This window comes from Antechinus flavipes, chromosome 4 (assembly GCF_016432865.1).
Source record: "Antechinus flavipes isolate AdamAnt ecotype Samford, QLD, Australia chromosome 4, AdamAnt_v2, whole genome shotgun sequence".
NCBI lineage: Eukaryota > Metazoa > Chordata > Mammalia > Dasyuromorphia > Dasyuridae > Antechinus > Antechinus flavipes.
In genome coordinates, this window is record NC_067401.1 from 161,174,241 (window position 1) to 161,197,665 (window position 23,425).

At 35.0% G+C, this 23,425-nt stretch overlaps 1 protein-coding gene across 1 annotated transcript in view; it reads left to right on the forward strand.

The window, feature by feature from the left end:
- Positions 1–23,425, forward strand: part of PITPNC1 (phosphatidylinositol transfer protein cytoplasmic 1) — a 361,819-nt gene that overhangs the window by 125,124 nt on the left and 213,270 nt on the right. The window contains exon 2 of the mRNA XM_051995262.1: positions 23,021–23,169. Coding sequence (XP_051851222.1) covers positions 23,021–23,169 — 149 coding nt within the window. The remainder of the gene's footprint in view (positions 1–23,020; positions 23,170–23,425) is intronic.

Here is a 23,425-nt window from a genome sequence, read left to right on the forward strand (position 1 = left end):
ATTTTTTTTTTTTTGAGGCAGTTGGGTTTAAGTGACTTGGCTTAAGTAAGTGTCTGAGACCAAACTTGAACTCAAGATTCCTCTTGATTCCAGATGTGGTGCTCTAGCCATTGTGCCATTGTATCCTCCTTTCATCCATCCCCAGTCTCCCTAGGTGACTTTAAATTGAAGTTTTTTATTTCATCATTTGATTTCATTATTTCCTCTTAATGTCAGGGCCTAGCTGATTCATCATAAGCTCATAACTCACTACACTTATCAATCAATCAACAAGCATTTATTAAGCACTATATTTAAGCCATTATATTAGGCATTGTGAATGCAAAGAAAAATTGAAACAGCTCTCAAGAACTTATTATTTTGTGGAAGAAAGTGTACACAGATAAGTATATGTAAACTATCTACAGAGAAAATATGCGGCAGTTTTAGAAATGTGGGCTCTAGGACCTGGAGAATGTCTTCACATAAAAGGTTGTAAGTTGAATCCCAAAGGAAAAAAAAAAATTGAGAGATGGAGATGAATGCAGTGCATTCCAGGGGGGAATAGTAAATGGAAAGACACAGAAAAGATGAATTACTCTGTTGGAGCAACAATAAGAAGACCTCTTTGACAGGGCTATACTGTGTTTGGAGGAGGAGTAATGTGTAATGAGGCTGAAAAGAGAGTTTGGGAATGGTTTGTGAAGGAATTTTAACTGCCACACTGGGGAGCTTATATTTGAACCTAGAGGCATTAGGGAATCTCAAGAGTTTATGGAATAATGAAGGGACATGATCAGCCCTGTGCTGTTGGAAAATAACTTTGGCAACTATGTGGGAAGTAAATTTCATGGATTGCAATAGGAAGATACTTGAGACTGAGAGACTAATTAGATAGCTGTTACAGCAGGAGAAAGGAGAGCATGAAATAGGGGAGTAGATGAATGAGTACAGAAAAGGCAATCTATGAAAGGATGGTGTAGAGGTAGAAATTACAAGATTTGACAATGGATTGGATAGGATGAAGGAAGGAGTGAAGAGGAGCAAGAGGTCAAGAATAAAGCTGGGCTTGTGAACCTGAGTGATGGGAAAAGTGGTGGTGTTCTTGACATATATAAGGGAATTCAGAAGAGGGGCAGGTTTAGGCCAAAAGATAAGTCCCATTTTGGATATAGTAAGTTTCAGATTTGTATGGGGTGGTGAGATTGACAGGTCTAATAAGTAGTGATATGGGGCTGGAGCTCAGAGACTAGGGTGTAGAAATACAGATCTGGGAGTCATCTTCATATAGATAACAAATGTATGAATGTAGATGAAGTTATTAAGTGAGAAAAGAAGGCTTTGAGTTATACCCACAGTTAGGGTGCATGAGTGGATAGAATGCCTGCTAGGCCAGTAGTCTGGAAGACTCATTGTCCAGAGTTATAATCTGGCCTCAGATTACTTACTAGTAAATGACCTGGGCAAGTCACTTAACTCTGTTTAACTCATTTTCTTATTTTTACAATGAATTAGAAAATGATTCTAGTATCTTTGCCAAGAAAACCCCAAATGGTGTCAGACATGACTGAAAAATGATTGAAAATCAATAAAAGGGTGTATGATATGGATGGTAAGCCAGCAAAGACCGAGATTTGGTCAGACAAGCAGGAGGAGAGCCCAGAGACAATCCAGAGAAAAGAGAATATTCGAGAAAATAGAAAAGTCAACAATGTCACAGAGATTAAGGTTAATGTTAAGAGGTTAAGAAGGGTGAGGATTTCAAAAAGACCATCATATTTGGTAAACAGTCTATCAAAAAAATTTATTAAGTACCTACTATGTGCTAGGCACTGTGCTAGGTACTGAGGATACAGAACAAGGCAAAAGATAGCCCCTCTCCTCAGGAAGTTTACAATCTAGTATCAGAGGCAACAGGAAAACAACTATATGAATGTGTGTGTGTGTGTATAAATACATATAATATTTATAATATATACATATAAAATACATATAATATTTATAAATAAATAAGAGGGATTAGAGAATGCTTCCTGTAGAAAGTAATTAGTAGACTGTGAGTTACATTGAAAAGAGCAGTTCTCTTCTTTGGATCTACCACAGATTCTGTCCTTTTTATTATCCGTACCTCCCTATGTCCCAGGCTTTTAATATCAACACCTAATATGTTTAGCTACACCTTAAGTTTCTTCAGGGCTTTCAGTTAACTGACACAAAGGATTTCATGTAGATCCCACACAATGCAGGCCATCTTCCCTCTATTATTCACTCAGCGTCTGACACCAAGTGAGACCATTCTGTACTTTGTTCCTACTTGATTCAGCACATTGAAAAAGATTCCCTAAATGAAGATTCATTTCGTTTTTAAACTGTAACACCAACATATAGAAAGTCACTGGGGAATTTGGATTCAGGAGGAAAGTAAGCATTGCTCCTTTTGGAAATGATATGATACCAAATCACTCTAAAGTATTTTGGGAAAATATCGGGTGGATATCATATAATGACCTCTAACAAAATTTCCTACCAAAGAAAAAGGCACTCTTAGGGCAGATGATAATCAATCAATCAACAAGCATTGATTAAGTGCCTACTATATATCAGGCACTGCAATAGGAACAAACTGAAGCATTTTCTGCTCTCAAGGACTTTGAATTATAACATAATATATATCAAAACATATATGACATATAATATAATACAATAACATTAATACATAATATAATATAACATAATAAATCCATAGTATAGAACATAATATCATAACATAGCATAAATATAATAATAAAATGTAATGTGACAATATAGCATAAATACATCTACACCGAATTAGTATAGATAGAATAAATGGGCACTAACACTTGGAGGGGGAATCAGGAAGACTTCCCATAAAAGGTGAGCTGAGTCTTGACAAAAGATAGAGATTTTTTAAGGCAGAGATGAGAAGGAAGTATATTTCATATATGAGGGAATAACCAGTGCAAATAGTAAGGACACTGTTAGTCTCTGGGAATATAGCAGATGCTTAATTTTTACAGATTTCCAAAAACTCTAGGATTTAGAAAGACAGAGAAATAGATTAAATGAATGTTGTCATGGTGCTATTATTGGATGTGACTGCTAGACACACCAGGAGGAAAATCCTGGTTGAATAACACCTTGTCTGTCTCATCGCCTCCATGGGAGATCAAACCATTTCCCCCTTTTCCAGATGATGAGATTCTCTAATCTTACCTAAACCCTCTGTGCTATATTGGACCAACTCTAGGGCTGACTGGAAAACCTAGGGCAATCTGAGAGCCTAGAACCAAACTCCTGAAAATCCATGGGATATAATAAATGTCCTTGGACTCCATTCATTTTAGGTGAATCAGCTCAAAGCTGATAATTAGATATGGGGAGAAAGGGTGAGCCCTGAGCATTTTCATGAGGATAATATCTACCTTATTCTGATAATATAAATCCAACTACCTTCTTTTTCCTAGCTTCCTAAGAAGTTGTTAAATTCTGGGTTCAGAGAATTTCTTTTTTTCCTTGGATACAACTGTTGTTTCAGCTATTGGGAGTGGAGTGTATATACTGCTACCCTAGCCTTGCTCATAGGTTAGGACCATCCAGGTCCTGCAGCTTGGTATCCCTAGTAGATTAGGATGGGGCAGATGGAAAGAGGTCGAGATTTGGGGCAAAGTGCAGTATGTAAACAGGGCAGGTCAGGGCCAAAAAATAACAAGAATATGGAGGTCAGGATAAAAGGATCATCCTCAGTCTAGATATATTGGTTTAGGGGCATTTTTAGACTCATTAGACTGAATGATTATGTAGTAGTTCTTTCAGGCTCTGGTGTTTGGACTAGCACCAACCTGTTGCTTTTCTCCCCAACTTTAGCTCTTGACAGTTCCTTACCACTGTTTATGCTTCCTGTGCTGGTAAGAGCTAAATTTTTGTTGCAGTAGGCACTAGTATGATAATTGAATAATAATAGTATAATAGCAGCTGACATTTGTATGGCACTTTACAGTTTTCAGATTATTTTATATGTTTTTATTTCATTTTAGCTTATTTGAGAAAGTATTCTTTGCATTAGGCAGTCTTGAGTATTGCCATTCCAAATTTATAGAGTCTCAGTGAAATGTTCCCAATGAACCGAGGACCTCACTGAGTGTCTTCTCTTTCCAAGATCTTTTCCACAACAAAATTTTATTTTAAAGAAGTGCTATGGAAGATTGAATTTGGTGTCAAGAATCCCTGAATTCAAATACTTTGACTCTTAGTCAATTTTGTGACACTGGGCAAGTCACTTAACTTTTCTTAGCCTCAATTTCTTTGTCTGTAAAATAGAATAACAATAGCACCTAGTTCACATTGTTGTAAGGATTAAATGTAATAACTTGCAAAACTGAAAGCATGTGTATGGCTATTATATATTGTATATATTATATATGCATGTATTATATTAACTATTATAATCATTCTCATTATTATTTTTATATTTATATATGGAGGCATTTAGCTTTGTTGTGTTTTAGGGTTCATGAAGGATTTTATGGTAATAATTAATAATGGTTAATACTAGCACTTTTGAATGCACACATCTTAGGGTTTGTTTTCTAGGGATCACAAATTATATCTCTAGTTCAATTCAACAAATATTTATGAAGTATTTATTATCCATATCAACCAGTCCATCAGCAAGCATTTATTAAGTGCTTACTATATATCAGATACTGAGCCAAGTGTTAGGGATACAAAGAAAAACAAATATAGGGTCTCTACTCTCAAAGAGGATATATTCTAATGGAAGGGACAACATGCAAATATGAACATGGAAGAATACAAAGATGGATGATTAATAACAACAACTAGAATTTATATAGCACTTTAGGGTTTGGAAAATATTTTGTAAATATCTCATTCTATTCTTACAACATTGGAATAGATGCATTTATTATTCCCATTTTACAGATTAAACCCAGGTCTTTCTGACTCAAGTCCAATGCTCTGTGCATTATACCAAAGCTTTTTAAACTGTGGGTCATGAGCCTATAGGGGGTCACGTAACTGAATATAGAGGTTGCAAAAATCTGGCAATAGTAAAAATTATAACTATTCTGCTAAGATTTAATTCTTTTTTTTTTAATAATAACCTTTTATTTTCAAAACACATGCAAAGATAGTTTTCAACATTCACCCTTGCAAAACCTTGTGTTCCAAATTTTTCTCCCTCCCTTTCCCTGCCCTCCTTCCCTAGTAAGTAATCCAATGTGTTAAACGTGTAATTCTTTTATACGTATTTCCATAATTATCATACTATACAAGAAAAATCAGATCAAAAAGGAAGAAAAATGAGAAAGCAAACAAAAAGCAAGCTAACAATAGTAAAAAAAGTGAAAATACTATGTTGTGATCCACATTCAGCTCCCATAGTCCTCTCTCTAGAGGCAAGTGGTTCTCTATATCACAAGTCTTTTGGAATTGGCCTCAGTCATTTCATTGTTGAAAAGAGCCACATCCATCAGAATTGATCACAAGATTTAATTCATTATGTAAAAATAAACAAGCATGTCTATCTCATTAACATGCAAATTTGATTTCATCTTTAATAAATGGTAAAATTATATTTGTACCAAAGAATTATTTTAAAATAAATTTCTTTATCATTTGTTATCAGTAAATGTTTGATTTTTATCTTTTTAAATACCTCTTTTGTATACCTGTATACCTGGGGTCACCTAAAAATTTCTGAGGCGAAAAGGTATTATGAATGGAAAAAGTTAAAGAAGCTCTGCATTACATTATCAAGTTGTTATTGTTTGTCCTTTATTCTCTAAGAGGACCATGACATCAGGGAGGTAATGCCATGACATGCAAGTGAGTTGGATTTGAGGGAGGGAGAGAGGACAGTCCAAGGTCACCTGCCTCACTTTCCCCTTCAGAGCCATCTAGGTCCAGTGGCCAGATACAGAACAGGAGTACTGCAGATGGCTCTGGATGAAACAGGAAATCTTGGCCTTTTCAAACCAAGGTTTTCAACAGGTTTTAGTTTGAGTGAGGCTGCACCCATTCGGTGATTAAGACTGGATAGCAATTGAAGCAAAGAATCTCTTCTTTCACCTAGTTGAAAAAAAATTCTAAATAAATAAATGCATGTTGAATGACTATGTTTGAGGCTAGGTAGCAACTGAGGCAAAGAATGGTGTCTTTTACCTAGTCAAAAAAAATGAATAAATAAACCAGAGTTTCTGACCAAAAAACCAAAATAGAAAATAGTTGCTATTTACATTCACTTTGAGTCAATCAGGAGCCAAACATTGACCAGTTGGGACTTGACTTGGAACTTATTTGTTGGGCAGTTAATGAGAGTCATAGTGATTTGTGTTTAAGGCATGGTCCCTAGAAACCTTAAAAAAAATCTAGTCCCTAAACACCAGGATATCATGGCAGAGTTCAGTGATCAATATATGTACACACACAAATTCACACATTGTATTCAATATGTATGATGTATGTGTGTGTGTATATGTATAAAATTTTAAAGAATATCTGCTGATAAGGGCATATATCAACTGACTAAGTACTAATGGTACAGAAAAACAAAACTCTGCTTTCAGAAAGCTTCCATGCTATCTAGGGAAAACAATGGGTACATTGGTAAATCAAGAAGAACTCATGAAGGGAGAAAGTTGAATGTCTTTAATGTCAAGTTAAGGAATTTTATAATTTATCCTGTAGTTGATAAGGGACCACTGAAGGCTTTGAATAGGAATGACATAGATGACTTAACTTATTCCTAAAGAAAAAGTTTTTCTCTTTGACATTCATGAAGAGTATAAGTTGGAGAACAGAGACCAATTAGGAAACATACAGTGGTCCAGGCAAGAGTAATGGTCTGAATAACAGATAAGTTGAATAGATATGAAAAACATAGGGTGGATGGAAAGATGTCAATACTTTGGACAGACACAGGGAAATTTGGAAAAGGAGTAAGTTTTGGGGAATAGATGAGTTCCATTGGGATTGATTGAATTTGAGATACCTACGGGCTATGCAGTCTGAAATGTCCAGTAGGCAGTTAACTGTATGGGAGGGATATGTGGATTATGAATAATTCATAGCAGATAGTGAATTTAAAAATTCTTCAGGGAATTTAGCGGGAAGTAGTGATAGAAGATAATGGCTTGAGGAGCAGGATCAGATGAATGATTTTTAAAAGATTTTTTTTTGTTTGTTTTTGCAGTGTTTGACACAGTAGCAGAATGTGTTTTTGAGCTTTGGGGGAAAGAGTCAGTTGACTGATAGATTAAGGATGAGATAATGGGAATAATTGGAGGAGATGGGAAGGGATGTGACTGAGGAAAGAGTGAGAGAGGTTAATACTGAAAAGAAAATGGCTGCCTCTTCCTTATTAGAGAAGATTGATGAAAAATGTAGAAAAGTTTTGATGCATTAACTTAGGGAGAAGAAGGAGTTCTAGGTTAGTATATTTTAAATTCTTATTAATATCTTTTTGTACATCACCTTCATTTCTGATTATATCTCTAATCCTATCCTATCCAAAAAAGGCATACATTCCATTTGAAACTGATTTCAAAAAAAGAAAGAAAAAATAAAACAACAAAATTCAACAAATCTAACCAATATATAAAATGAGTCTGAAGTATATGCAATATGCCATATTCATAGTCCCCAGTTCTACAAAGAAGGAAGCAAAATGCATTTTTGATTTCTCCTTCAGGGAGAGTATAAGGGTTGGTCATTATAATTATATGACATTTAATTTTAGGGTTTTTTTGGTTTTGTTCTTTCTGTTTACATTGTTGTGGTTATTGCAAATATTGCTTACTTCATTCTCTTTCATTCTAAATCTTTTTGTGTTTTAGTGCTTCTCTGAATTCTTCCTGTTGATTGTTTTCTTTCCTGCATAATAATATTCCGTTACCTTATACTAAGATCTTTTTTTTTTTTAAACTTAGTTCTCAAATAATGGGCATCTACTTTGTTTCTGTTTCTTTACCACTTCAAAAAGTGCTGCTATGCGTATTTTAATGTATCATCAGATGTTTCTTTCTGTCTTTAACCTCTTAGCAGTATTCATCTTTGTTAGATACTCATATTTTAGTCACTTTTGTTTTTTCTAATATAATTCCAATTCTATTAATTTCACAATCTAGTTGCTCTTTAATTCTGGGTAAGTGACTTAATCTTTATCAGCTTCAGTTTCCACATCTGTAAAATGGGGATAAAAATAGAACCTACTTCATAAGGTTCTTGTGAAAATAAAGTAATATATATTTAAAAGAAATGCACATATTTAACCCATATCAAATTGCTTGCTATTTTGGGGAAGAGGAAAATAAGAGAGGGAGGGAGAAAAATTTGGAACACAAAGTGTTACAAAAACAAATGTTGAAAAACTATCTTTGTATGTATTGGGAAAATAAAATAATATTTTTAAAGCACTTAGCACAGTGCTTGGCAAATAGTGCTAAGATTACAATGCTTGGATCCTATATCCAAGAGTTGGGAAACCTGGCTTTGAATCAAATTGTTTCCTATCCATCCTTTCCCTGTTTCCAGAAGAAACTGAGGTCCAAAGATATGAAATGTTTTGCCTAAGCTCCTCACAAGTGTTAAAAAGTGGTGCACTTAAAAAAAGTTACTAATTGTCTGAGGCCATATTTGCATTTAGGTTCTTACACTCCAAATCCCACTCTATTGAACATTAAAGTTACTGTGAGTAAAAATCACTCATAAATAGAACTAAATGTGTCTGAAATCTGAAACATACTGCCCATAAATTACCTCTCCATCCTGTCATCCTTAGGGCAGAGATGGTAGCTGGTATGTATCTGGCATTCTGTATTCACTTACCACAATAAGAATTACCAGCTTGGGGGTAGTTTGTAATAACATTAATAACAACTCAGTTAGTGTGTTTGAGGTTAAAGGATGAAGCAGTTATTAAGCAAATTGATGGTGTCTGATCATAGTGTTTCCAGAAATATAGAGCAGGCATTAAAGCCATGATTAAGTGACTTGTCTTAAGTGAGTGTATTATGTAACCCTGCTATCACCCAGATTTCTCAGTTCCGAAGGAAGAACAGTGCAGTGAGAATCTAGGAAGATCTACCTCTCAACATCATGTATTTGACTACATGGATGATTATTTTGGGTGATTACTCTGATAATAGCTCATACTAAGCTTCAGCCTACAGTATAGAGCTGTCTGTAATCATGATTGCCAGTAATTATGATTACCTAAACTCTGGGAATTATAATAATAGATTTGTCAGTGTTGGAACTTAATTGCTCTACAGCTCCAACCTACAGCAGTTCCCCAACTGACATCAAAGCTAAAAGATTAGGTAATAAAAGGTTATCTTTTGAAAAAATCAAAGCTTAAGCCACTGACTTTGCCTGTGCTTTGTTATTGTTGTTGTTATATTCAAAGTCTAAACTTTTAAGAGCAATAGATCTAATAAGGAAAATAGCTTCTGTAGTTTTGCTTTGATTTATACTGGGTTTGATTAAATTCCACATCTGTTTGTTGGTACTGTGTGTCACACACATGGTTCTCTGCTACTGGAGGTATAAAACGACAGTAGTTCTGGCACTTAAGGGTATGGTAAAGAGGGGATAAAATGCCAATTTTAAAGGAATCATGATGAAAAATGCTATCTATTACCAGAGAGAACTGATGAACTGAGCACCCACTGAAATATAATTTTTGCACTTTATTTTTCTTGCTTTTTTTGTTGGAAAAATGATTAATGGAAATATTTTATATGATTTCACAGGTATAATGGGAGTCATATTGCTTGTTTTCTAAATGAGTGGAGGAGGAGAATTTTGACCTCAAAATTTAAAATAAAAAAGAATGTTTGAAATAATTAGAAAAATAAAATGGTTGTGCCAGTAGAATCACCAAGTTGGGGTTGCAAGGGAATTCAGAAGGCATGAAATCTCTTCTATAAAATGCAGCTGTGATGCTCTCTACATAGTGTTCATCCAGATCCTTCTTGAAGCCCTCTGGGATCCCCTCTGGGATAGAACTTTAAGCAGCTTCTCAGGCAGCTCATTCTATTTTGTCCAACTAGCTAGTGTTTCCTAATATAAATCTAAAATCTACCTGTACGTATTACACCCATTACTTCTTGTTCTGTCCTCAGGGGCCAAGCAGAACAAGCCTAAAGTATTAGTCAGTAATGACAACCCTTCAATCATATTCACACTTATAATATGCTTATATTCACGAAGTCAGTCAATAAATAGCTATTTCTTTCTTTCTACTAGACAATATGCTTATCTGGGGATACAAAAAAAGGCAGAGGACACTCCCTCTGCTCTCCAGGAGCTCACAGTCTAATGGAAGAGAGAGGGTAAACAACCATTTACAAATAAGATATATACAAGATAAATTAGAGATAATTAATAGAGGGGAGGCATTTGAATTAATGGAGAGGGGAAAGGACTTCCTGTAGAAGGAAGAATTTTAGTTGAGACTTAAAGGAAGCTCTGGACAAAGACAAAAGAGGAGAGCATTCCAACATGGTAGCAAGCCAATGAAAATGTCTAGAATCTGGAGATTGAATGACGTGTTCAGAGAAGCCAGTGTTACTGCCAGATTACCAAAGATATGTTAGGTGGTGAGTGTAAGATGTAAGAAGGTTAAAGGTGGGTTGGGTGATTGTGATCACAGGTTCTGAGCACCAAATAGAAAATTTTGTATTTGATCTTGTAGATAATTGTAAGCTACTGGGATTTATTGGAATTTGAGGAGGTACATGTACAGAACTGTACTAAATTTTTAAAATTTGTGTATCTTTTATTTTTACATTACCTTCATTTCCAAGTGTATGTCTCTCCTCAACTCTTTTCAAAGAGCCATCCCTTGTACAAAGAATACAAAATAAAGGAAAAAAAAGAAGTTCTTGGAAGTTAGCCAAATCTAATAGTATATGAAATATTTTATGTGCATAGTTTGACACCTCTGCAAAGAAGAGAGGGTGATATATTTTCTCTCTGTAGTACAATGGATGTAAAGTTTGGCCAGGAAAACCTGACACTTAGCTTTATCATTAATCAAACAATAAACATATATTAAGTGTCTACTATATGCCAGGCATTGTGCTAAGCACCAAAGATACAAAAAAAAAGAGGCTTCTAGGAGCTGACAATTTAATGGAAGAGACAATAAGCAAAGAACTCTATGTAAAGCACACTGTATAGAGAATAAATAGGAAATGATTAATAAAGGGAAACACTAGGATTAAGAAGGGTTAGGGGGAACTTCCTGTAGAAGGTAGGATTTTAGTTCATTTTAAAGAAAGCCAGAGAGATCAGTGGTTGGAAAAAAAGAAGGTGAGCATTCCAGGGCAAGACTATTGCCCTCGGTTTGCCTCATTTTCCTTAAATGTAACCCAAAGATAATAATAATACCCACCTCATGAGATGAAATGAAATAATATATGTAAATGTATTTAGAACAGAGTTTGGGACATGTAGATGCTATATGATGCTGATTACCTTGCTACTCCCCCCCACCTTTTTTTTTTTTTTTTTTTTTTTTTAGAAAATACTTAATCAGCATTTACTTATATATTTTTCTTTCCATTTATATTATTATAATTGTTACATATATATTGTTTTTCATAGTAAAACTCCTAATGCTGCTTTATTTTCCCAGTAGTCATTTAATATACCTGATTTTGTTATTATTATTATTATTTTTTGTTGAGGCAATTGGGGTTAAAAAGTGACTTAACTAGGGTCACACAGCTAGGAAGGTACACCTGATTTTAAAATAGCTATAATGCAAGGCAGGATGTGATAAATTCCATAAGAAAAGTTCAAGATGCTATGAGAATCTAGAGGAGAGAAAGGTCATGTCTTGTGAATTAGTGAAGTATTCATGAAAGTGGGTGTGTTTGACCTGAAACACTGGTACAAAATCATTAAGGACAAAAATTCAATAAGGACAAAATCCAAATATTGATGAAGGTTTTTAGTAAAGAAAACATTGAGATAAGAGGACATGAAGATATAATTTGTGGAGTACGTATTGGGGAATATTGTAAGATAAAATGAAAATATGATATAATCTTAATGCTCTTTGCATTTGGAAATGAAGGTAAAAATGAAAGGAAGAGGTATTCATCTTTTACTCTGGCTCTCACCCTTGGAATATGGACATTAGTGGCCCATAATCTCCCACTGAGCTGTCCTTAGCACCTTCATTTCCATCCTGAATAAGGAAAAAATGATGAACATGATCCCATATAACCCAGGCTCTTCTCAGGTAGGCAATGACCACTCACTTACTTTAGGCTAAGGGCAGAGCAAACCCGGGTTGTTCTTTTACCCTGATTTGGGGCATTTATACAAAATGTGAAAAAAAAATTATACCAATAAGATGGCTTAGGCCTCTGTCTTTCTGTATATAAAATGCCAATCACTGTCTCTTTCTAACTACCTCTGTGATCCTAAATAATAAAATACATAAATTAAAATAAGTTATGATTGATTATTTATCAGTAATCAGGCTGGAGTAAGCCAGCTTTAAGGTACTAATCAAAACAGTTATCTTTAAAGAGCCACAAAATTCCAAATTAATCATCTATCCTATCAGACCGAAAGTTTGTTGGGGGTGAGGTAAAGGGATAAAAACTCCATCTTCCATAGGAGTTCTCAGTCAGGAAAAGTTTCCAGCTGGTCATATATATCCTTATTATAGTCACAATTGTCTTAGCTGTTTTAGGGGCAAGGCACCAGAAATGCTGCCATGATGGAGCCTGGTCTCAATACCAGTTATGATGGGCCCAGCCATCCCTCTTCATTCTCTCTGAATCTCTAATGCTGATCTTTGTTTTTCATTCCCTTGAAATGCATGCACGACATTCTGTTTCCACTCCTGTATTTCTGTGTTTATCTTGTTCAAGGGTTCCATAGTAAATGAGATAGAGAAAAAAATACGGACTCTTTGAAACTACATTTCTCAGAAATTCTTGAAACCTTTTTTCTCTGTAGAAGAAACATCTATAAGAGATTGAAGTTATATAGGGAGGGTCTTGAATTTCAGGCTGAAGAGTTTCAGTTTCACTATGGGGAGCCATGAAATGTTTGTACAGTTTTGTGATGATCAAAGCTGCAGTCTATGAAGATTAGTTTGGCAGCAGTCTGACTGATAGAATGGAGTTGGGAAAGCCTGGAATTGGCAAAAACCAACTAGGAAGCTATTTTGGTAATGCAGGCCAGAGCTAATGAAGGTCTTAATTTAAGGTGGTGACAGTAGATAGAACAAGGCAGAGTAGGATGGAGGAGAAATTATATGACTAGAATTGATAAAACTTAGCAACTGATTAAAGGACAAAAAAAGGTAATATTTATTAAGTACCTGCTATATGCCATACAATGTACTAAATGCTTTAAAATATTATCTATTTTGATTTTTATCATAACTCTGTGAACTTGATGGCAAGAGTTGCTATTATTATCTCCATTGTGCAATTAAGAAAACTGAGACAGGTTGCCCAAGGTCATACATTTAGTAAGCTTCAGACTGGATTTGGAATCATGTCTTCCTGAATTCTGACATAGTGCTTTATCCATTGTACCTCATAGCTGCCTCTGGAGTACAGGAGTGGGAAAAATCAAGTGAATAAAAATTTTGAGCCTGAGTGATAGGAAGTTGGGAAGAAAATTTAGTTAGTTCAAGTTTTGAAGAGATAGAATTAGAGTGTCAATAGATATCCAAAATGTCCAATAGCAGCTAGGACTCTTCAGAATCTTTGGAATAAAATCATTAATTTTATTGTCCCATCATCTTATTGATGATGCTCAGTCATATTATGTGGGGCATTTATACAGTCAATTTATTATGATTAGAGAACTGGACTAGGAGTGTGGAAGTTGTAAGTTCAAATTTTTCTCACTCATTGGCTCTGTGACTCTGGATAAATCATTTAACTTCCGTCAGTGTCAGTATCCTCATCTGTAAAATGGAGAAAACAATAGCACTTACCTCTCAAGATTTTTGAAAAGATCAAATAAGATATTACAGGGTTTTGTTTTGGTTTTTTTTGGTAAGCCTTTTTTTCTTTTTGGGCAAACTGTAAAGTGCTAGCTATTTTGCTATCTCGGGGAAGGAGATTCGAGGTCTTGCAAAGGTGGATGTTAAGGATTATTTTTATATGTATGTGGAGAATACTATTTGAACATAATATTTGGAATACTATTGGGAAAAAATAAAGTTCTGGCTATTATCATTACATAACAAGTTTGAGGCACTGTGTTAGGTACTGGGGATAAAGTCTAGTGGATACAATGAAGGATAAGACATAGACCATGAGAGTTTTTGCCTTCAATAAGTTGGCTGGAGCCAGAGAGTTACTGGGGTTATGAATTTCTATAGTTGCTTTAGGTTGAATTGTATATTAGAGTGATGGACAGATGGAGGGTAGATTATAAGAAACTGAATAAAAAGTTATAAAGAAAAAAAATGAAGAAACCTCTTTAAGGAGGTTGTCCTATATAGGCTTGCTGCTCCTGGATTAGAAAATAGCCACTGATCATTAACCAACCCTATTGACCACAACTTTGACCTTCTACCTCTGGTAGCTAAATGATCAATCCTTAGAATGGATCCTCCTAAAGGGGGATAAGAGCAAGGATGACAGCCATAAAGGCTCTGCTGCCTCTCTCATTTGATAAGGATGAATTTCCCTTCATTTTCAGAGTCTCTGACTCCATCCTTGTGTGTGGGGGATGTGAATTAGTCAGCCTGTCAATTTCAGATTGCCATTATTAAATTAAGACTGATAGGTCTTTTGTTCCTTGGTCAGAGTAGATTGCATGCTTCCTGAAAACATCCAGAATTAACAATAATGTCAGAAAATCTACCATTTGGAATAGTAGTCAAGGAAAAGGCTGGATTTAAAAGCCTAGTCAAGAACAAGACATGGAAAAATGTGTGTTGGTGGGGCTGCTGGGTTTCTGAACATAATCCATTTTCCACAGTTCTTATAAGCATATAGGAAACCAACAATCATGAGGGTCATTGACCTTGAAGGGGTGATTTGTGATTTGAGTTTCAGGGAAGGGGAGACAGAGACTTTCTAATCTGCTAGTCATTCCTTGGCCTTGGGAGTCTGAGATAGGGAGGAGAATTCAGTTTGTCTTAAAAACTGGGGTAAAGGAAGGCAAAACAAAGGAATTAAATGTGACTGTTCATTTAGCAATGACATAGAGACTTATTCTAAAATGGGATCACTTCTGTCAAAAAAGGGGAAAATCAAGACAGGAGGCCACTACCACCTCCAATCCTTTTCACTGCCACTGCTGTACCCAAAGATAAAGTCATAGGGGTCTTCCTTGAGTTCTGCTATGAATTAGATTTGCTTCTTTAGAATGCTACCTCAGGTGAATGGTGCCAGGTCCTTTAAGCCTTTCTGCTTGTTTGTGCTTCTTTTTCCTTATTATAACCCTGACTAACATCAATGTACAAAGAATAGAAAAAAAAAAGATTAGTAATCTTTGAATCTTTATTATACCCAATTCATTTTACATATATATGTATATATATATCTTCATACATAAACACATATATAAAACATACAATAATAATAATAAAAGCAAGTATTTACATAGCACTTTAAATTTTGCAAAGCACGTAACAAATATTATTTCTTTTTGTCATCACACCAACACTGGGAGGTAGACAGTGACTTGTCCAGGCACATATCTAGAGGCAGCTAGGTGATTCACTCTGTTCCCAAAATTGAATTCTACTAATAGGAATAAAAAATTGTCAGAGATTACATAATCTTTGACAAGATAGTGAAGATCATAAGGGCATTGATTACAATTTTCTCGCTGTTGCCCATTGAAGATGAGGGAGAGAAAAATTGATTTGAAAAGTAATCAGTTAGTTAAGAAGGCATTGACTGAGAATGGGATTTTGAATTTGAATTTAGAATTCTGCCACAACTTAAAATATAGACATGAGGATTTCAGGGAAAGGCATATAATGTACTTAACAAATGTTGCTAAGAATATATTGAATACTTGGCCTGAAGTCAGAAAGACCTGAATTCAAATGTGACCTCAGATTCTTGTTGGCTATATGACTCTCGACACACCACTTAACCTCTGAAGTTCTTAATCTACTGGAGAAGGAAATGGCAAACCACTCCAGTGAATTTGCCAAGAAAACCCAACAGAGGGTCAAGAAGAGTCAAACAGGACTCGACTGAACAACAACACATTTAGGAAGTGTCTGAGGTCAAAACTGAATTTAAGATTTCCTTACTTAACCATATAGCTGCTATATTACTGCAAAGTAGTTCTGATTGTATTTTTCTTCATCTGAATTTTCTCCTAAAATTCTCAGGATGTTTTCTGCATGTAAAAATGCTTCATTGAAGTTTCTTTTTCCCTCCCTCCCTCCTTCCCTCCCTTCTTCCCTTCTTCCCTTTCTCTCTTCCTTCCTTTCTCCCTTCCTCCCTCCATTTCTTCTTCCCTCCACCCTCCCTCCCTTCCTCCTTTCTTTCCCTTCCTTCCCTCCTTCCATTATTTCTTTCTTCCATTAATATCATTAGTCCTACTCTTGGGCCTTTCCTTTTAATCTTCTTAAACACAGGCATTTTAAAAAGGTTTTTTTTTTATGCTTCTTATTTTTACATTAAAGTTATTTCTGAAACTACCCCTCTCTCCTTTGTGTGACCAGTTGGCCAAGAAGGCATTGTCTAAGAATGGGATTTAGGATTTGAATTTAGCATTCTGTACCATGGCTTAAATATAGGCATGATGAATTCAGGGAAGATGTAATATACTTAACAAATGTTGCTAAGAATGTATTTGCTGAAAATCTTGTAGAACTTTAAACTGGGGAGGGGGGGGAAACAACATGATATAGGAAGACAATTACTTTTGTGTACCTACTAAAAGAGATACTATAGTGAGAAAAGGTATGGTGAAGTAAGAAGAATAACAATTAAAATTCTCAGAAGTTCACAGGAAGCAAAGTCCAGGAAAGGAGTTAACAGAAACATCCTTGGCTAAAATGTATATATATTGAAACTCCCAAAAGGTTGTAGAATCAAAAAATTTGACAGTTACAAAGGACTTTAATAGCTTTCTAAGGATTTTACATATTTAACATATCACATTTCTTGCTGTCTTGGAGAAGGGAGACATAAGGGAGGGAGGGAGAAAAATTTGGAACACAAGTCTTACAAAAACAAATGTTGAAAACTAATTTTACATGTATTTGCAAAAATAAAATGCTATTGAGAAAAATAGCTTTCTAGTTCAATCTGTACATGAAAGAAATATCTACTATAATATACCCAACAAATGGACATGCAGTGTATAAAATGTTCTAATGCCATATAATTGAGATTTGGAGGGATAAAATCATAAGAAAGGATGTAGGTTCTAAGCTCACAACATACACATTTTGCACTGCATATGCAAAAATGCTATCAGACACATCTCATCCCGGATTTGAGATGAGGTTGCATAAAATTTTATTGGTGAAAAGGTGCTCCAAAAAGAAAAAGTTTAAAAAATCCTACTATAGAACACTTGAACAGAAAGAAGAAATGGATGATGAAATGGACAAATAGCTTTTCAAACTGACACATAAGCATATATTGTAGTGTTAAGAGATTGCAGTTATCCAAACATACACTGGAGTATAAAAAAGAGGACAACAAACAGCAAAACATTTTTACCAATAAAAACTTCATCTTTCAAATCATGGAGGAACCAAAAAGAAAAATTCTATTCTGGACCTGATTTTTATGAAATTGAGGAACTACTTATTGGGATGGAAATGATGGGAATCCTGAAGTGAAAGAGATATTGTCTTCATCCTAGAATTATTGTTCTTGAGTTGTTTCAATCAATCATATGTGACTCTTTGTGACCTCATTTGGGGTTTTTGGTAAAGAAAGATAATGGAATAGTTTGCCATTTCCTTCTCCAAGAATAGGGGAAAGTCAGTGTAATCTAACAGGCATCTTAGATTTTGGTAAAGCATATTTCAAGGGATTCAGAAAAAAGGCATGTAGGATCATATGACTAAAATTTTACTGGGAAAGTCATTCCAATAGGAATGGGATCTGCTTAAAAATGAAATTCCGAAGACAGAAAAGAAATAATTCTAGTGAGGATGAAAAATGGATACACAGGGAACTAACCCAACTAACTTATATTTTAAAAAGAAATATGCAGAAATATAGGAACAAGATTAGGTCCTGTCAAAATACTGTCATAGATACTATGAACTGTGGCTGGCAAGAGAAGCTTAAGGAAAACCAAAAAGTACTATATTGGGGCAAAAAGGGAGGATGAAAAAAAGCAATTTTATATTGGGGGTGTATTGAATGGTAGCTCAGTAACTGAAAGCAGAGGAAGTAATTGCTTAATGCTTCTGTTTGATCCCACAGGGAAGAACCAGGAGTAGAAGCTGTAAAAAAGGGCAAATTTTGAGGGGGAACTCTTGTATCACAATATAGCTATCTAAAAATGGAAATAGATTACCTTGAGAGGTGATAGGTTCCCTCTCCTTGAGAGTTTTTAAGCAGAACCCAGATGACAACTTAAATTTTTAGGGTGAATTGTGTGTGTGTGTGTGTGTGTGTGTGTGTGTGTGTTTGTGTGTATGTGTGTGTTTCCCTTGGATTAGGTGGCCACTGAGGCAGGACCCTTCCAACTCTTCAATTCTGTAATTTTGTGGAAGTTATGGAAAAACACTCCCTTAATAATTTGATATGACATTGTCCTTAACATTTTGCCCCTGAGGAGAGAAGAAATGTGTATTTCTTCAATCTGTTTTCTAGAATTATTATTGCTTTTTAGTTACTCAGCATTCAGCTGTCTTTTTTAGCAATCATTTCTTTTATATTGTTATAGTTACTGCATGTAGTGTCCTTGTCAGTTCATATAAAACTTTCTCTTCTTCTAAATTCCTCAATTTTACTATTTCTTGCTACTCCATAATATTCCATGACATTCATGTATCCATTTCCTAATCCATGAATACCCACTTTGCTTCCATTTCTTGGCTGCTACAAAAAGAACACTCTTGTGAATACATAATATATCTTTCTGGGGTGATTTGGCTTGATTTGTTCATCTGATGGCAAAAATAGTTGGTCTTTTAGGTCAAGGCAACAGCCCTAGACACTTCATTGATTTTGTCTGTCTACCTATCTATTTTCATATATTTATCTATTGGAACCTAGACTTTACCAGTTCACTGCTGGGATGATATTTGGATTGTATTTCAGCATTATCTATTTGAGTTGTTCACAGATCTACAATTCATTGAGCAGCTGAATAACTTCTACTTGTTTTTCAGCATTTGTTTGTTTATAGAGTGAATTGTTTAGGGTGTCATCTAGATAGCTTTCTAATCTGTGTCTCTCTAGGAAGACTTGGTCTTTTAAAAAAAAGAAAAAAGAATGTCTAACATATGTATTTTTAATATGAAATAACTTGCAAAAACATAAAAATATATAATAGATACATTTACATATAATACACACACATACACACACACACCAACAAGTAACTTATTTTAAGATTTACAAATCTAATCCTATTCTCATTTTACAGATGAGGAACCTAAGGACTTGAAGTCTGATGTTCTTTCTAATATGTAACTATTAAAAAAAACACTTTATTTTAATTTTCCTTCTCTTTTTCCTTGTATCCTATTTTTGCCTTCAACCTCCCTCCTTTCACTCCCCCCCACACCCCTATGCTATTTCTAGTTACCATGACAACAGGGGACAATAACTACTAACATCCTTAGTTTTCTGCTTTCTTGTTTGGCCTTGCATTTTTTTTTTAACATCTGTTCTAGTCTGTGTTGATGGCAATTCCTCAAGAGTATATATGTGAACAAGACTTTTTCAGCATGAATATTCCAGTTATCCTTGTTGTTGCCCAAGTAGTTTTAGAACTATTTATGATTTTTATTCACTTTTCTATTTAGTCTTTTATTCATTTTTGTTCATATCCACTCATTTACATTTTTCTTTTTCTTTTCTGTCCAGTGACAGGGGATGTGTCTCTCCTGACTTGATTCCTTTTGTGATTGACTAAGAGTCACCTTGAGTCTGAGCTTTATCTTCTTGGATCTAAACATTTCTTGACTTCCCTTTGGTCTGGAAAGAATTTAGCAGAGTCTTTATTTTATATTACCCTCATATGTAATGTTCTCTGGTTCTGGTTATGTTCCAGCCATTTGGAGATGTTCCATTTCCTACTTCTGGCCTTGCCATAGGCTTTCCCCATAACTAGGGTTCTTTCCCTCTACTGTTCAGAATCCCTGCCGCCTGCCTTCCTGAATCTCTCAGGGATAATACCACCATCTATCTTAAGGTCTTTATTGGTTCTGTTCTCTCCCTGTCAAAAAAATTATTTCTTATATATTTTATCAGGCAGGTAGGTGGCATAGTGTATGGAGGGACAGTCCTGAAACATGTTTCTGAGTTCTAATATGGCCTCAGATACTTCTAGCTGTGTGACCCTGGACAATATACTTAACCTTATTTGCTTAAGTTTGTCATCTGTAAAATAAGCTGGAGAAGGAAATGGCAAACTACTCCAGCATCTTTGCCAAAAGAACTACAGATGGGATCACAGAGATTTGAACATCATTGAAATGAATGAACAACAACAAATAAATTTTATTTTTGCTTATCTATATTCTAAGTTTTCCATTAAAAAGTCTATTTCCTCTTATATTTAGGGTCCATTATCTGTTGGGAAAGACTGTCCTTGATTTATTATGCAGTGTGTCTTGCCAATAGATAGATACCTATGAGACATGCAGCTCAAAATGTCTGATAAGCAGATCAAATCCTTTTTTTTGGACATTGCTAATATGGGAATTTGGTTGACTGTCCACGTTTATAACAGTGGTTTTGTTTTTCTTGCTTTTTCAATCCTTGCTTGAGGATGGGGAGGAAAGGCAGGAAGGAGAAAAGGCTGGTATTTGTTTGAAAATAAAGCAAAATTTATGCCCTTTGACCCAGTGATATTTCTATTGGGCTTATATCCGAAAGAGATCTTAAAGAAGGGAAAGGGACCCACATGTGAAAACATGTTTGTGGCTGCCTTTTTTGTAGTAGCAAGAAACTGGAAACTGAATGGATGCCCATCAGTTGAAGAATGGGTGAATAAATTATGGTATATGAATATTATGGAACATTATTGTTGTACAAGAAATGACTAACAGGTTGATTTCAGGGAGGCCTGGAGAGACTTAGATGAACTGATGATAAGTAAAATGAGCAGGACCAGGAAATCATTAAACACGACAGCAACAAGGCTATATGATGATCAATTCTGATGGATGTGGTTCTCTTCAACAGTGAGAGGATTCAAACCAGTTCCAATTGTTCAGTGATGAAGAAAACCATATACACCCAGAGAGAACCCTGTGGGAACTGAGTGTAGACCACAACATACATTTTCACGCTTTCTGTTGATGTTGCCTGCATTTTGTTTTCCTTCTCAGGTTTTTTTTTCTTTCTAGAACTGATTTTTCTTTTTTTCTTATTATAGATTTTTATTGAAAAAACATGTGCGTGGGTAATTTTTCAACATTGACCTTTGCAAAAACTTCTGTTCCAACTTTTCTCCTCCTTCCCTCCACCCCCCTCTTCCCCTAAATGGCAGGTAGTCTCATACATGTTAAATATGTTAAAGTTATGTGTTAAATACAGTATATGTATACATATTTATATAGTTATTTTACTGCACAAGAAAAATCAGATTTAGAAAGAAAGTAATAAAATAAAATAAAAACAAAAAACTGATAAATTGGAACTGATTTGGATCCTCTCATTGTTGAAGATAGCCACTTCCTTTAGAATTGTTCATCATGTATTTATTGTTGTTGAAGTGTATAATGATCTCCTGGTTCTGCTCATTTCACTTAGCATCAGTTCATGTAAATCTCTTCAAGCCTCTCTGTATTCATCCTGCTGGTCATTTCTTATAGAACAAAAGTATTCCATAACATAAATATACCATAATTTACTCAGCCATTCTCCAATTGATGGGCATCCATTCAATTAGAACTAATTTTTCTTGTAAAGCAAGATAACTGTATAAATATGTATACATATATTGGATTTAACACATATTTTAAAATATTCAACTACCTGCCTATCTAGGGAAGGGGTTGGAAAGAAGGAGAGAAAAATTTGGAACAGAAAGTTTTGCAAGGGTCAATGTTGAAAAATTACCCATGCATATGTTTTGTAAATAAAAAGCTTTAATTAAATAAAAAGGAAATAAAGCAAAATTTAATTTAAAAACTCCCCCAAATGTCCATTAAATGGTTGGTGATGTAAGACTGGAGTTTGGGAAAGATTATAGGGCTGGATAGATTTGGAATTCATTTGCATAGAGATAATAACTGAGAAAATGTTAGATCATAGACTTTGGGATTGAACAGTGCACTAGAAATCATTTAGTCTGATTGATTTGTGTTATATGCCAGAAAAAAAGAGCCCTGAAGAAAATGATATGTCTAAGGTTACCTATGTGCCTCTAAAGGACACTTGTCACTGTGACAAGGGGGATTACAAGCTACACCATGCTTACAACTGCCTCATCCTAAAACAGAATTCTTCTGCCTCCAATCCTCAGCTTCATGGGCTGTAAACAGAGATGAGTTGAATGGCTAGCTTTCTAGAAACATTTTAGTTCCTCGTTTCAGGATTGTTGGTGGAATCAAATGAGACATAGGGAAAACATTTTGCCAGTCTTAAAGTGCTATTTAAGAGTTACCTATCATTATCCTAACTGTGTGACTCTGGACAATTTATTTAGCCTTTCTGTCTAAGCCCAGTTCCCTAAGTAAGGATAATAATAGCTCCTCCTTCTTAGAGTAAAAAGTATTTGTTAAAAGCACTTAGTACAGTGCCCAGCACAGAGTAGGTACTTCATAAATGCTTGCTTTCTGTCTAGATATTGATAAAAGGCAATGGAATTAACATCTTTCTTCCTTTTTTCTTTGCAGTACAAGATAGGACAACTGTACATGATCAGCAAACATAGCCATGAGCAGAGTGACCGCGGAGAAGGAGTGGAGGTTGTCCAGAATGAACCTTTTGAAGATCCTAACCATGGCAATGGGCAGTTCACAGAAAAGCGGGTGTATCTCAACAGGTGAGTTCCAGGAATTGTTTTCACTCTTTGAGAAACTTCCTGATTAAATATGAATATCTTTGAAGGAGCATCTCATACATTACTTGCTCTGGACAAACTGAACTAGAGATACTAATTCCTGGTATAAACTATTTTCTGGAAAAAAGTGATAAACATCTTTTGCTTGGTGTACAAGCCAATTACTTGCTAGATTTAACTCTCAGCAGATTGTAAAAACTCCTAAATTTTGATTTTACTTTGCTAGTATTAGGATTAC